Source organism: Amphiura filiformis, chromosome 18, assembly GCF_039555335.1.
Source record: "Amphiura filiformis chromosome 18, Afil_fr2py, whole genome shotgun sequence".
NCBI lineage: Eukaryota > Metazoa > Echinodermata > Ophiuroidea > Amphilepidida > Amphiuridae > Amphiura > Amphiura filiformis.
In genome coordinates, this window is record NC_092645.1 from 34,711,601 (window position 1) to 34,728,721 (window position 17,121).

General features: G+C 37.1%; 1 protein-coding gene across 1 annotated transcript in view; it reads left to right on the forward strand.

Moving 5' to 3' along the window:
• Nucleotides 1-3,902: 3,902 nt before the first annotated feature.
• LOC140140154 (dynein axonemal assembly factor 11-like) overlaps nucleotides 3,903-17,121 on the forward strand; it is a 33,692-nt gene continuing 20,473 nt past the window's right edge. Inside the window, exons 1-7 of the mRNA XM_072162014.1 lie at nucleotides 3,903-4,010; nucleotides 9,090-9,134; nucleotides 10,381-10,474; nucleotides 12,255-12,328; nucleotides 13,064-13,141; nucleotides 14,460-14,556; nucleotides 15,136-15,211. Coding sequence (XP_072018115.1) covers nucleotides 9,125-9,134; nucleotides 10,381-10,474; nucleotides 12,255-12,328; nucleotides 13,064-13,141; nucleotides 14,460-14,556; nucleotides 15,136-15,211 — 429 coding nt within the window. The 5' untranslated portion in view covers nucleotides 3,903-4,010; nucleotides 9,090-9,124. The remainder of the gene's footprint in view (nucleotides 4,011-9,089; nucleotides 9,135-10,380; nucleotides 10,475-12,254; nucleotides 12,329-13,063; nucleotides 13,142-14,459; nucleotides 14,557-15,135; nucleotides 15,212-17,121) is intronic.

The window sequence follows — 17,121 nt, forward strand, 5'->3', positions numbered from 1 at the left end:
CTCAATAAACTGATGGCTTTTGTTTGCTAATCAGGGGCGGATTTAGGGGGGGCGCAGCCGGCGCGCGCCCCCTCTATTTTTTGACTAGCAAAGGGCGCCGGTAACTTAAAAATACAAAAATTGTAAGAAATTAAAAAAAGGAACAAATTCGGCCATGAACAGCAAACAATGGGCCAAAACCGTTGAGTTTTCGAGGGGGTAACCCCCTTTAACACATTTGTTTCGTCTTCGACCAAAAGGCGCCCCCTTTATCAAAAATTCCTGGATCCGACCCTGCTAATTACCATAGAATCTATATAGCGGTTATTGCCATGGAGGTAGTACTATCTATAATATACTACCTCCATGATTGGGTTAAGTAAATAACTAAATCCTGTTATCTACCCAGCAATGTTTGCTTATCTTAATAATTGTAACAAACTGTAGTGTAATATAAAATGGTACAAGACCAATGAAGACAGAAAAGGCAAACAGACAGAAATTTAGAGTTTTAAATTAGAGAGTTGACAGGAAGTTGTAAGAGTTAAATTGTTATGGATATGATTGGTGTAAGCGCGAAAATGTTGAATGTCAGATCAAAGTCATCCGAGGTGAATTAAGTAATGTCAATCACAAATTGTTACAGGTCATTTGAGGTGGACTAAGTTTATATTTGGATTGTCAGAACACCTTCCCCAATCAAACACATTTCTCTTGCATTTGATCATCTTCTACTCTTCCCTAGAAAAATCATTATAATACCAAATCTACACACCATGGAATTCACCATATCACGTCCAAGTTCACATTGGGCGCCACATTCCTTTTTTAAAGGAATTTTTATTTAAATCAATAATTCAGGGGAGGCTTCACGGTGGCCTTGATATGTTATAATCCATACTTTGAATGCATTTCAGGGAGTATTTCCCACGCCAAACTTCCGTGTTATTTTAACGATCTTTATTAAAATCGGATTGTGTAAATCCGTTAAAAGGCAAATCATATTATCTGCATGAGTTGACGGTAATTTCAATCGATTCAGATTTAGGCCTACAATGCGGTCAAACAAATTATCATAAACATGATCATACTTGGAATGTTCATTTTAGTTAAAGAAATAAATCACAGTATTGATTACGAGTTTATTTTTACAGCTTTTGGGAGATGACGCGTCGAAATGAAGTAACTAGCTATTTTTAGATTATTTTTCTGTCGACGTGGCATCCTCAAAACTAGCAAAACTCAGTATATACCGTATGAGCTAGTACAGTATGTAGGCCTGTAAGACAAAAGGCAAGTCAGTGTGCTGACATTTTTAGCAAAAATGAGTTTTTGGGTTTAACTTTTTTAAATTTTGGCCCATATGACCGGCCAAATAAAACTGGCCCAAATAGCGCTCACGTGAGAGGTCAACTGGAGTCACAATTTCAAATTGGTCTATCTCTATATCAAATTACTGAATTGTCAAACTGCTCGTTAAGTCACACGGATTACAAAAATGTATATGGATACGCTTAGTTAAAGAGTTATAAGGTCAAGGTTAACCAAAGGTCAATTTTTTAGCAACATCTACCAAATTGTTCCTAAAATATACGGTATACTTCTACCCTATATCGGCCATTCAATTTTAAAAAAAATTCGCTTGTTTCAACATGACCAATGGTTGCAGTGCAATTATTAGTTGGTGGTGTAAAGATTATCATGTCGAAAAAAAAAAATGCATGTCAAAAAAAAAAAAAAAAAAAAAAAGGGGTGATTTTTGGAGACCATTGAGAATTTACCCCGTGTCACGGTGCCGGTGGGCCTATACACATATTTCAACATCACTATCAGCTCAGGGACTTTTTTACACTATTTTTTTAAAACACCGAATCAAGGTGTTACCATGGTTACCATGTTCCAAGCTAAAAAGAGAGGTTCACCTGGGGGCAATTTCTGCATGATGCAGTCATGTCTACAGTAGAATTCATCTCGACCTTTGCAGGACTTAAACCCCATTAATTTAAAAGCTATTAAACCAAGATAACACTCATTGAAACAGCTCAACTGATTAAATCGGATCTTCTCTGGTTGTGCACATGTCTCTGTTTTCATGTGCGATATCGCAATAAAGCTGGTATTATAGCTTCAGTTGGGTAACCGATTATAAAGGAAACGAAAGGAAACAATGGTATGTGTACCTTTATTCACGAAATGAGACAATGGCCTGCTTTTTGTAAACCAGCATTCTTGAAAATGAGCAACATAATGATTGTTGACTTAACACGGTTTGGAAATAATTTCTTCATATTTTTGGTGTTATCTGTCGTTTACATATCCTTCCTAAAACACAAAAGTGCGACCCTCTCCAAACACCTAAATTAGCTAAAAATTTAGGACATGTTACAAAACTATATTGTCTAGAATTTTAGAAGAGTACTTTTAATATTGGCCGGTTATTTTTCACACAGCGACGTTAACTAGGCCTACTATTACCTATAACATTAACTAAAACACCAAAGTACGCATATTTCCAAAAATCTAAATTAGCTAAAAATTTAGGACATGTTACAAAACTATATTTTCTAGAACTTTAGAAGAGTACTTTTAATATTGGCCGGTTCTTTTTCACACAGCGACGTTAACTAGGCATATCCCCATACTTTTAACGTAGGCTATTTCACGCGTCAATGGGAGCTAATGGGAAAAGAGCACTGTGTATTGTGTATAGGAAAACGGACAGTAACTGCAGTATGGCGGGCCGTAGCAAGGTTGAAAAATGTGGGGCGGCCATCACAAATGTGGGGCTGCCAAAATACAAATATACGCCAATATTGAAATAAAGATATAAAGAAAAACATAACAAATTTCTCAAAAAGTGGGGCGGCCATGGCATCCCCGGCCGCCCCGCTTGCTACGGCCCTGGATCATGGCCTATGAAGACGGGGGTGAAGCTATAGCAGTTGATTGGTCTCTCACTTGGTCCCCCTTTTGTCGGTTTGCCAAAAAGGTCACTTCGATTTACCAGAACAAAGTTTAAATACCAGAACAAATCTACCTGCACAAAGTGAAAGTAACTTGCACACAATTAAAAAAAAAAAGTTTGTGCCGTGAAACTAATCATCTTTTTTACAGATGAAAAATAAAAATTGGTGTCATTTCGTAAGGGATATTTTATATTACTTCTTTGATTTAGAGGCACATTGTATGTCTCTGATTCCAACTGTATAATTTACTACTAAAATTCTACATGCACTTTTGCAGGTACATTAAAGGGGCACTTCGTGATCCACAGCCTCATCCCCCCACTTTTCTCAAAAAAAAGTTGAGATTTTTATATCACTGGAAACCTCTGGCTACATAATGTTTATGTACAAAATATTTCTTGCAGATTAATTCGTTTTGCAAAGATATCGTGAAATTTGAATTTCGTTCTGGTGCACCAGAACGAAATTACAACGCATTGTCTATGGAGCCGTATGGAGCAGTGTAATACACATAATCATGCATAACTCGCAAACGCAAAATCGGAATCAACTGAAATTTTGGAAATAGGCTTTTTTCGCGGATATGTACTGAAAAATGTCATAAAAAGAGGATGCTAGGATCACGAAACACTCCTTTAATTTGAAAAGCTACCTGCACAGTTTAAACTTCTGCAAGGAGATTTTTGGAGGATACCAATACCAAGTACCAAGTGCACAGAGTCACCGGCACCTAGGCAAACTGTTCCCTTTTGAAACTTGAAACAGAGTTGAGTGAGCTTCCGTCCTGCTAGTGTAATAAATTAATTATTAAACTTAGTTAGCTGGAGTATTTTGGCCGTGACGAGCCCGCGTGCGGGTATTTTGTGAGTGGGTGTGTGAATGGTGATGGAGCGGCGGCGCCACAGACTCTGCTATCGCCCAACACGAGGCACCAATGTACAATAATTTATCGCCCAACACTAGTAACCCTGTCAACAAAAAACGCGATTTTTGAAAGAAATCGTAGGAATTAATGAGCAATTTGGACTACAAATGTCATCGAATAGTAAAAAAAATTCTATCAAGGTATGTATTTAATGGCATTCTTTCTTGGGAGGAATAATTAAACTTGTTCAATAACCTGGGAATTGATACTTTGCCTTTAAAAATTTCCGAAACTTCTCGCGGTGCATAATTCGACACCTTTACATGCCTTACAATACATTATTTAATTTTGCTTCATAGAAAAGTCTATCCTCAATCCTTCTTCTTCTTCTTCCTTATATAGTGCCTCCCTCATATGTATGAGTATTGTCGCACTGCGTACAGACAAGCTGTACTTATTTTTTACTCTGGAACCTAGAGTAGATGAGTGTATAAGCCAAATCGCTATTGTAACTTCCGGTTTTTTAGGACCTTTGATCTATCTGGAAAATTCGGGTTTTGTGCGTACAAAATATAATTTAAAACTTGTTACTAGAATAAAAACAAACTTAAAAAACATTATTATTAAATGAATTAATTATTTAAATATTTTTAATGATAACATTATGGAATTTATGACAATAATAAATAAATTATTAATAATTACAGCAATTTTCCCGATAGGTCAAAGGACAAAGTGTCCTAAAACTGCAAAAACTGTCCCACAATGCATTGCAAACTTCCAATGCCGATTGGGCTTATTTTGAAGTAAGTCAACAATCACATGACCGGGATGATCCCCTGCTCTTTTTCGAATAGCCTGTGACGTTCTTTAACGTGCACACTACATTAATGAGAGAAAATACGCATGTACACGGGACCGACAGCTTAAAGTGCCCTCCGAAGCACTAAGCAAGTAGAGTGAAGTGTCTTGCTCAAGTCAAGGACACAAAGAGCCGGACCTGGGATTCGAACCCTTGACCCTTGGGTTCACAGACACAGTCCTATGCCTTAACCGCTAGGCCACGCTCTCCTCTTAATCCAGGCCGCTAATCACAATGAATATGAGGATAATAATAATAATAACTTTATTTATACACAGTAAAAACATGTTCAATACAATATTGATCTTCCACATGTCCGTGTGTGTGGATATTACAAATATTACTAACTAGCTGGAGACCCGCTTTCGCGCGGGTCCCCGCTAGTTGAGTAAACGGGAGCGGTTAGTAAACGGGAGTGGTTTGTAAACATGGTAAACGGTGATGATAATCATGATGTCTTGGTGTAGATTATTCATCCAGTATAGTAATGATTTAGCTCGATAAACATAAATATCCAGACCTGTGATAATTTTGTTAGGCCTACTTACTCAATCCCTCAGATTACTTTTGAAACAGCTAGCTTGTGACAGAATGATTGATTTTAACTTTATCCCAACAAACATAAAACATTAAGGTTAGAAGAGGTTGCTAGAAAACGCTTTCAATTCGGGTTATAATAGTATAAAACACGTAAGCAACATGTTTAAAAGTTGCAAAACATTTTAAGCTATTCCGTATTGTTCATAGCTAAACCTATATCATAGCCAGGATTTAATTGCGGGGGCCGCAGAATTTCCAAAATGTGGACTTTCACCCACCCCCTAACAATCACCTTTTCGGGCTTATACTGAACAGTTAACGACTAATTCGGTCCCTGTTGGCTACATTTTAACATTCCCTCTGTAAAGTGGGCTTAATTTTGCAAATATGTCACCCAATGACCCCTCTTTTTCATCAGCTTACACCTAATGATCCCCCCGAAATGGCTTCAAGGCCTTAACTTTGACCAAGTTTCCAATTCTGAGGGGACACAACCCCCTGCACGGCGCGCGACACAATGGTGCTTCGTGGCCATTCAAGAAGGTGGCGGCAAAAACATCGAGTGTGCCCCCCCTTTTCCCAAATTCCTGGATCCGCCACTGTCTCACAGAAGAAGTCAGTCACGTACATACATACGTAGGCTAGGCCTACGCGCGGTAAGCCAACATTAAGTGCGTACCATGCGCGGCAAAGCGCGTGAAACCATGGTGCCGTGTACGCGCAGGTGCGTGACTCGCCACTTGACGCGTTTGCTGTCATGACCTGACCCATAAGGTTATTGACCTCAACGGCCTAGCAACTGACCATTTTTTTTGTTATTTCCATAGTGATTGAGTAGTTTTGCAAAAATGAACCTCAGATGGTTTAATGGCAATATGTACCCGATCAATGTACGAATAAATCAGAGCTGAAAGTGAAATCATCTCTGAGTCTATTCATGAACAAGATTTAGCGACTTCCTTTTATTTATATCTAGACAAACACAAATTAAAATACAATACATTAGTGTACATAGACTAAAAACTAAAATTAATACGATCTTTTACTAAAAAACAAAATATTTATAATAAATAAAATAGTAACCCTGCATATTCATACAGTCACACTCTCACTCCCACATGCACACCCCTAGACACCCCCTCTCACCCGCTCTGGTGTTATTACAAGTTATATTTAAATTATTAAAACACATCATCAAGATCACTATTGCATAAATACAGAAATTTCAATAGAATATAAAATTTACTATAAAAGTAGCCCCTACGTTCATCCTCATACAATCACGCACACCCCACATGTAAGCTACTACCGCCTCACCATGAAACAACATACACTCCACTCACCCCTCACTTACATATACACACACACCCCAACTCACCATGCATAATGTCATACCCTTTCATCCCCTCAACATGCATCATCCATACCCAAGATCCATACATCATAATCGATTTGTGTACAAATTAAATTATTAAAACACATCATCAAGATCACTATTACATATTAATACAGATATTGAACAATATAAAATATACAAAATGTTAAATTGTTCACAAATATTAAGAAATAAGTTGTTTAAAATGTTTCACATTGCACATGCTTCTAGCATTGTCATCTATTGAGTTCCACAGTTGAGCACCTCTGTAACTAAAGCTACGCTTCTTATATTCAGTACTAGCGGGATACCCGCGCTTTATTGCGCGGTTCCCCGCTAGATGAGTAAATGGGAGCGATCACTAAAACAGGAGGAATTACTGAAAAGTAGAATTGTTGAAAAAGTAAATTTTATTTTTCTAAACCTGTCCCTTCTGGCAGTTCCATTTAGCTTCTTTCTTTCTTTTCAGTTTCTTCTACATGGGCCTATATTTGTTCCCATTAAAAAAAATTGCTATTTAGTTTGTGCTTTTCTGTTTCCATGTTATTTATTTATTTAGGCCTAACCGCATTCCCATTATGTTCCAAATCTGTCCTTTCTTACATTTCCCTTTTAGCTTCTTTTTTTTTTTTATGCTGCTTAGCTTGTGATTTCCATGTTATTCCATTTCCATGTTATTTATTTAATTCAGTTTTCATTATTTTATTTTTAGCTTCTTTTTTCTTATATTTCCTGATTAATTTTAATCTAATTTTAGCTTTTTTTTTCTTACATTTGCTGATTAGTTTCTTTCTTTCCTTCTTTATTTTGCTCCCGTTTCATTTAGTTACCGTCTACTATAACCTTTTCAGTTTCTTCTACATAGATCTATTTTGTTCCAATAAATATATGCTGTTATTTTCCGTTTCCATGTTATTTATTTATTGATGTTATTTATTATTATTTATTATTTTATAAATCTACCCTTTATTACGTTTGTCCTTTTAGCTTTGGCTTTTTTTCTACATATTTTGTTCCCAGTTTTCATATTTCCTGCTTAGCGTGTGGTTTCCCATTTGCATTTAATTATGTTCTCATTATTTTAGCTTCCTTTTTTCATCATGGATTATTTTTCTCTGGCACGGGAAGTTGGCCTATGCATATGCGCCCGTGTGTGCGCGTCACATCCCTTGTACGCCAACACACTAACGCCAACACACTGCCAGTTAGTTACGGTACGCGCTACCACTGAGTTTCGACAATAAAAAAGCCCAGGAAAAAAACCACCCGGTTTTAACCATATTTCTTGACCGCTTTCAACCAAATGCATTTCCGTATATATTCCTCAATCTCCCGTATGAATTTGGCTGTAAAACTAAACGACGTTCATAGGCCTAGGCCTAAATAATGAAATTGTACACTGACTGCCTCCACCTCGGGTCTCCTGATTCACGCGTCGTAGCCTTAATCTCTTGGCTGCCAACCTCGATGCAGTGGCGGAAAATGGGGCGCGTAGCTCTGCGTAGGGGCGAAAAGCTCGTAAGATCATTAATAGATTATGCGTTGTTGCGCATCTAGATAGCCTGAATCATTTCTTGGCCACCTCGCAGTTGGCAGAAAACGGGGCAATGTTGCTCTGCGTATGGTTTTTGAATGTAAATATTTATACTACGCGATTCACGCTGTCCTTATTACCCACAATGCCACTGCATGCGATTTTGGATAGCAACACAGCAGTTTTTTATGTTATTCTCTTAGTTACCATCAATTTGTGCAAAAACGAATGTCCGATGAAATAATGGCAATATGTACCCGATCAATAAACCACTAAATCAAAGTCGAAAGTCAAGGCAATTCGGAGAACACTCGCGCACAAGATGGGCAATCTTCCTTTTATTTATATAGATTTGGCTTATCCATGATAAAAACATCTTTATTTCTGGTGTTATAACAAGTTTCTCTTTTAACAAATCTATTGCACAGATATTTTGGTGCTTGATTGTTTACAATTGAATACCTGAGTGGAAGAAGGGCCCAACTCCAATTTTTTACAAAAATGAGTTAGACCCAGCACTTTATTGCCAGCAGACCTTTCTTCCTTGTGTGTGAAAGATGAGCCAAAATCCCCTCTCTAAATAATCTTCCACGTACACTTAATCATGGTTTTCATGGAAGAAAGGCCCAACTCCATGGAGTTGGGCCCTTCTTCCACAAATATAGGGTTAAAGAGGAATTTTGTTCATCCATGAAATCTGCTTTTCACTACAATAAATTTTCTTGCTAACATATCACATGAGTTCTACTTGGGCAATTAATGGTGATTACCTAATTTCTGTAGCTATTTATAACAAATTTATTTGTAAAAAATTGGAGTTGGGCCCTTCTTCCACTCAGGTATTCAATTTTATAATGCATTGTAACTGCTAAAACTTCCCTTGTTGTCAATCCCAATAGTTTAGGTCCAAGTACCGTACATTGCTATATTGTGCAAATAACTTATTGATTTCACTTTTTATTTTTCAGGTTTTATAGATTTTGTGAAGAAGACAATAGTCATCATGGTGCGAAGTAAGTTTGAAAACTGATTAGAGAGAGAGAGAGAAGGATCTATTTCTAGATAGTTAATCGTTGGATCATTGACACAAAGACATAACTCCATTTTGGCCATTCTGAGAAAAATGAGTTTAAAGATAATGGTCTATATTGAATGTACAGTTAAGTCTGTTTTACTGGCCATTGTTTGCAATGGGGTGTTAAATGGAGTTATTACTTCTATGTGTTTATTAGAAAGTACTCATGTTTCTGAACATTGTGATATCAAAATCTCATTTTGCAAAAAATGGAGTTACATCTTTGTGTCACTGACCACTCGGTTTTATAATTCAAATATCTGAGAAGAGTGACTTCTCATTAGCTTTAAAAATGAGTGACTACTATAGTTAGGGCAAAACCACAATAATACTACATTTTAATGGGGTAACAAGTTCCCTTTAGCATTTGCTCGGGCAGTAACACTAGCCAGGGAATTTGGCTATCCTGTGCTAGGATAAATGTACCTCTAACCCTAGGCATTCGTAAGGGCAACAAGGCAAAGGCATGGGGCAAGCAGGGCAATTGCCAGGGTTGTAGAGTGGAAACTCTTTAATACGCAATTTTAGGGGCCACAAAATTTAGTTTGTCTTATCAGGATTTTATCTTATCCATCACATATTACATAGGGATTCAGTGTCAGGACCTGAAAATCAAATCGCAGGGTCATCTAAAAAAACAGGGTTCTACCGCAAAGTGTGTGCTGTGTGTGCATACACCTGTCAAACGCATGCTTTAATTACCATGTGCATGTTGCAAAAGCCTTCTGGCACATTGCTAGAAAAGCGTGAGAAACAAAATGCACATTTTATGCGCATGCGCTTGCAGGAGAACCTCGCTTTGGTAGCAAGATGACGGATCCGCAAAGGGTGAATACTGTGAATACCATGCACTGCTGGAGATCTTGAACCCTGTCATATTGTGCGCTCAGTTTTTGTAGAGCTGAAAACTGAACATTCAAGATAATTTATGAAGGTAGTATCCCCAGGGTTAGGTGTGCCCAAGTTTGAATTGGTAAAGGATGTGGGATTTAAATTTACATGACCATATTTGGAATCAGCATGAAAAATGCATTAAAATGAGTACAAACAAGCAGAGTATTGGTTCAGAAATTCTTAAAAGAAAGCTCTTGAAATTTTGTGAAAATACCTCAAAACTTATATGTTCAAGTCAAGCCTATGGCTAGGACACAGAGCATTAATAACTTTTTCTTCACAATATTCAGTTACAGAAGATCTAATCCGAAAGCGAGCGGAGCATAACAACATGGAGATCTCAACATTGGAAGAGGTTTCCCTTCATCAACAAGATGTTGAAAAGTAAGTTAAATATGATATTATAACTAAAGTATTTTTCACCCTGAAGTGGCAGTAATGTCAACGTGTTGAGGCAGCGTTTTTTCGCTTGCGCATCTATGCTGCATCTTTTAAGCGCGTGTACGCTGGCGCTTTGAGCATATGCCAGTGATTTGAGGCTGTGCCTAATAAACTGCGCACTGACGTCACTGCCACATCAGTGTGAAAAGTGGAATAAAACCTGCAGTCAGTAGTTTGCTCAAGCAGAGTCTTTGTTCATGTAATAATTATTGTTCATATAGCATGAGAAGAAATAGGGGATAACAAATTTAGGATTTAGTAGACATTTGAATTAATATCACTAGCGATTACCCGTCTTGCGCGGTCAGAGTCTTTCGCGGTTTGTAAATTTTGTTTTAATTATTTTGTAATTAATGTGATTAATGGTATGAGAGGAGATTATCATTTAGAAATATAATATTTAGTATCCTTTCCATATAAATCAATGGCTTGAAATTGCAATTAGATCGTGATCGAAATAAGTCTTCTTGCCACCATATCATATCATGCATATCCACCGTAAGAAGTCTTGCCCCTGTTTGATGCTGGCCGCCCTGATATTTAAGATATTTATGCATTTACAGTACTTTTTAGCCCATTTTGGACAAATTTGTTGTACCTTTCGGCCATTTTTACCATTTTCGTCCAAGTTTGTTCCCCACCTTGAAATGTACCTTGCGTCCCCCTGCAAGAGTCCTTACACAATTTTATTCAATTCCCTGTTGGCCCCCTGTGGTATGCTAGCTGACCTGATATTTAAGATTTGTGTGCACATACTTGTTGTACTTTTTATTTGTTAGCCCATTTTGGATAAATTTGTTGTACTTTTGACTTTTTAGCCCATTTGTGACAATGTCCCCCCATGAAATTTGCCGTGTCCCCCCCCTCTCTCTCTCTGAAAAAGTCCTGGCTACACCACTGTGCAGATGATACAATTTTATTCACATACACTCTGTTTCATATTAAGTTATGATCATACAATGCTGATAACATAGCATTACCACAAAGAGCAGAGTAGGCCTATTCATGGTAAATACAATTCATGCCCCCCATTCCCCCGATCAATGTTGGTGGTTGCTTTTTGATCATCATCACCCCTAGAGACATCCAACATTGATTGATAGAGCAGGGGGAGGGACATAGTAGTAGGTAAGGGTTAAGACTTCACACCAAAGAAAGCAAAATTTTAGTATATGGAAATATGGCTTCAAACAGTGCTACTTTGACACCAGTGTTTAAACTACTTATAAGCCGGATTGTGGCATTTGCTCAGTAGTGTGTCATTTAACCCTAACCCTACCCATGGTTTTTTTGCAATCGGAAGGGAAAGAAGAAATGAAGAAGAAAGAAGTCACTTGGTTGGTACCCCCGGGATTCGAACCCGGGACCCCTCGCATGGCACGCACACAATCACCGACATGTAGCTACTAAGGTTTGGCTGCCTCGGGCAGCAATTCCCTGGGTATATATGACTTAAGCTAATTGCGTCATCAAGTCACGTGGCATGCATGCACGCAGAGCAGTTTTAATAGTGAGCTTTAGTGAGACTCAGTTGGGTTAGGGTTAAACTTTGATGATGCACTTTGTGCAGTATGTTTGAAATTGGTAGAGTTTACAAGAACACAAAAAGTAGCACTTTTACTGTAGTTGAACCATAGACCATCTAATGGTCTATGGTTGAAGGCAGAACAGTTTTGCTGTATTTTGTTGTTCAATACATTTTATTTTCTTTCTATGTTTTCAGAATAGAATATCTAGATAAATGGTGTCGAGATTTGAAGATTCTGTACCTGCAGAGTAATTTAATACCAAAAATTGGTAAGTTGGTCATTCATCTGATTAAAATTGTTATTACTTTATTGTCTCTGTTTGCCATCGTAGTGCATACCTCACATTAGTCACTGGTTTATGCTTGGTTTGCACACCTGTTAGCAACCCATTGACTGTGTTGTAATCCTTTTGATCATGGTTCCCAACACAGATAGCGTTAACCAGTTGACCTGGCAATGATCGATTTTGACAGTCACACTATGATGACGAATATGACCTCTTCAATAGATCTTTGTCCCAGACATCACTGATCAATCAATATTGGGCCCAGCATTTGAGTCCTCCATGCCCTCTGCAATTTTTAGATGGATCTCTATGTTGATTATGAGCGGGTCGTAGAAGAGCATGACTTAGCGGTGTTTGCACTCAAATATGGAGACAAATAAAGCTCAACTTTTCTGTACTTATTCTCATTGATGCTTTTGCAAAAAAGCAAAATAAAGTAAGAAGAAAAATGTAAAACAGTGGGGAAAATATTACAGCCAATTGGGGCAACAAACAAATGTTTTTTTTGGGCCTGACAGTAAAGAGAGCAATGTTATCAATTTGTTTGAAGTGCTGTTATTTTCAATGATCACTGCCCGTACGTAGCGATTCGCACAAAGCACTTCATTAGTTACATTTTGGAGTGATAAATTTGGTACGATTCTTCAGCCCATAAAAATCATGATGATGCAACATTCTTATCTAAAATAACAATCTATTTTTATCATTGTCTTTCAGAAAATGTTGGTAGATTGAAAAAGCTGGAATATCTCAATTTAGCACTTAATAACATTGAAAGAATTGAAAACTTACAAGGTGAGTAGGCTAAACAGTTAAAACTATTTCCAAACCAGTCAAAACTAGCTCAAACTAACTAGTTCCAAACCAATCAAAACTAGCTCAAATTAACTAGTTACAAACCAATCAAAACTAGCTCAAACCTGTTCCAAATTAATCAATAGTTCAAACTAGTTCCAACTCAATCAAAACTATAGTGCAAACTTGTTCCAAATCTAGCTCAAACTGGTTCCAAATTAATTAAAAGTAGTTCAAACTAGTTTCAAACCATCAAAAATAAGTCAAACTAGGTGGGAAATTGTTACTGTGTTATAATTTATATGGAGAATAAATTGAAGCTGAGTTGATTTTCAGGATAATACTGTTTCATCGAAGCAACAATTTCATTGTGACTGACATCATTGGGCTATTCTAGTTGAAATCCATACACCCCCTATGGAATACATGACCTTAATCTCCCACACAGGGAGTGTGAATTTCAAATGGGGTTACCTGAATGGGTGACTCGCTTTTAAAACACTCCGTATGTGTGAAGTCATGTCTTCCATAGGGGGGTGTAGTGATTTCAACTGGAATAGCCCAAAGTGTTTCTATGGAGCAAAGGGTTGACAGGAATTGTGGGATGATGCGGTAAGGTCATGTCTTCCATAGGGGGTGTATGGATTTGATTGGAATAGCTCATTACATTACTTCTGCCTTAAAAAAGTTTTTCACTTTCACTTCATAACTTGTTGAGTTCCCCACACTCACTGAGGAAACACAGGGTGTATGGATTTGACTGGAATAGCTCATTACATTACTTCTGCCTTAAAAAAGTTTTTCACTTTCACTTCATAACTTGTTGAGTTCCTCCACCCACTGATGAAACCACAGAAACAGGTTTTTGTAAGTGTTTTATAATAAGCAAACATTGTGCAGTCATGTAGTTGTTCCTAGGAAATTACCTTCCTTCACCCCTGGGAAGCATTTGGCTATCCAATGTTGACAGTCTCAGGACATGGGGGTTTATTACCATAAATTTGGCTTGACAAGGTGGTGAAATATTTGGCTATTCCAGTTGAAGTCCATACACCCCCTATGGAAGACATGACCTTAATCTTTCATGCAGGGTGTAGATTTCAAATGGAATCACCCATTTAGGTAACCCCATTTGAAATGCACACTCCCTGTGTGGGAGATTATGCCTTCCATATGGGGTGTATGAATTTCAACTGGAATCGTTGTCGTTGTACTATGGGTCATGACTGACGTTTTTGATGATGTTGGCCCATTACATATTCTTTCAGCCACATATGTAACCTAATGTTTCTGTACTTTCCCGTAATGTTTTTTACAGGTTGTGAGTCGTTAAAGAAATTAGACCTAACTGTTAACTTTGTTGGCGAATTAACAAGTATAGAGTGCCTTAAAGACAGCATTCATCTCAGGGAACTGTAAGTTGCACACCGCACTTTTTTGTTTGCTTGTTTTATAAGTTTCCAACTCATTCCTCTACCAAGTTTCATTTCTGCTGATCGAGGTTGGTAGTTCCAAATTCAAACCAGAGGTCAATCAAGTTCCCAGACGTAACTTTTAAGTCGCCTTTCTTAGCTAATCAGAAACGGTATCATAAGTTGCCATTTGCAGACTGTGTGTGTGGAGGACATGGAACCAAACTGGCTGCATAAGAGACTAGATTGATAGTATACAAATTCAGTGGGGTACTGGGGTTATTTGCATAATTTATGCAAAATCTTTTGTACAAATTATCTCCTAATCTGATAGCCATATAGTAGCGAAACCTTGTTGAAGGAAACATTTTCACCAGATTTTCACCCTTGTAGATTTTCGGTAAAAAGTATGTAAATTATTTAGTATGCAAAAAAATGCTAAAGAATGTTACACTGAATCTTGTGGAAATTTCTATCATGGACATGTATATTAAAAAAAGAACTTGATTTTACACGACACAAAACGTCTGCTTATTTGTTGTAACCCACTAATTTAAATATTTATTATATTTGTTTGTATAGGTTTCTTACAGGTAATCCATGTACTCAGTATGAAGGCTACAGAGATTATGTGATTGCAACACTAACACAATTAAAGGTGAGAAGCTGTTGGGCTTTCCAGTTGAAATCAATATACCCCATATGGAAGATATGACCTTAATCTTCCACTCAGGGGGTGTAGATTTCAAATGGAGTCGCCCATTCAGATAACCCTAGTGTGAAATTCACACTCCCTGTGTGGGAGATTAAGGTCATGTCTTCCATAGGGGGTGTATGGATTTAAAAAAGAATAGCATATAGTAGGGTAATTCTAAACGGGTTGTGATGATCGTGTAATTTTGTCAGCTGTGTTTCGTGCAAAAATGTTTGGCAAAAAAAAAAAAAAATGGTTTGTCTCAAAGCTCACGAGTGGTTTGGAAACAAATGCGAAATGCAATTTTTTATTTTTATTTTTTTATTCCCGACTTTTTTCATGGTATTTGGAAGATATGACCTTAATCAGATTTTTGCCGAATTTTTCTGGAAAAACTATAAATTTTTTATTTTTTAAATAAAAAAAATTCTGCATTTCTTTTATTCCAAATCTCACGATTTTACAAATCTGCTGCTGAACATTGAGACAAACCTTTTTTTTTTTTGGCCTTACGTAAAATTGTTTGAACAAGCTCATTTGGATTTCAGGGTGTGCAATATCGTGCTAGGCGAGAAGACCATGAGAAAATATTATAATAATATTGATAATTCTCGATGTTTCATCGGTGACCCCACGATTAACTATAGATTCAACAGCTCCCAAATGAAAGGTGAATAAAGTAGCCAATTTGGCAATAATATTCCAAGTTTTTAGTCCGATTTTACCTTTCTTAATATAATGAAGCACTTGCGATGTACTTTATTACTTCCATGAATCCATTCAATATTATTTTAATGATTGCTTTTGGATGTTTGGAAAGTTTTATATCAAATCCAGTAAAAGATGGTTTATTTACTCAAATTTTTAGTGATGTTTCTCTGATACTCACTGTCTTTTTGTAGGCTTTGCAGAGAAGATGTAAGGAGACATTTGTTCTGCTCAGACTTAGCCTAATATAATCCCTCAATGAAGTGATTGAAGTCTTTACAATGCATATGTATGTGACACAATCTAGTCCAAGAAGGCGTTTTTGAAAATTGAGTTACTATAATTGTTACCTTGTCTCATATACTGAAAACACCAAAGATCTAGCATACTTGGTTCTAAAGTTTTGAAGTCTTGTGATGTCTATTTTACACTCTAGTCTATATATTTGCCTTTATCTCAATTTTAAATTTGTCAGCCTATGTCCTCCATGGACCAGATCATGTCACATACCGTAAAACCCGTCTACAAGCATATATAGTGTTTTTTTTTTTATAAAAGCTTAATTAATTGAAGCAAGCGTTAATATAGCAATACAATTGATCGGTCTTAAAATAATACTTGTTTGTATATGCTTGGATCCGTAATTTATTTCCTCAAACTCCATAATGGCGACTGGATTAATGTAGCTTTCATCAGAAGCACACTATATGCTTGTAGACGGGGTTTTACGGTATACTGATTTTTGTATGCTTACAGGAGGATTAACCATGCGTCGTTGGGCAGGAAAAACCTTGTATGTGTTTGTGGCCCCGAACATGTTTAAAACAAAATTTGTCAGCCTATGTCCTCCATGGACCAGATCATGTCACATACCGTAAAACCCCGTCTACAAGCATATATAGTGTTTTTTATAAAAGCTTAATTAATTCGAAGCAAGCGTTAATATAGCAATACAATTGATCGATCTTAAAATAATACTTGTTTGTATATGCTTGGATCCGTAATTTATTTCCTCAAACTCCATAATGGCGACTGGATTAATGTAGCTTTCATCAGAAGCACACTATATGCTTGTAGACGGGGTTTTACGGTATACTGATTTTTGTATGCTTACAGGAGGATTAACCATGCGTCGTTGGGCAGGAAAAACCTCGTATGTGTTTGTG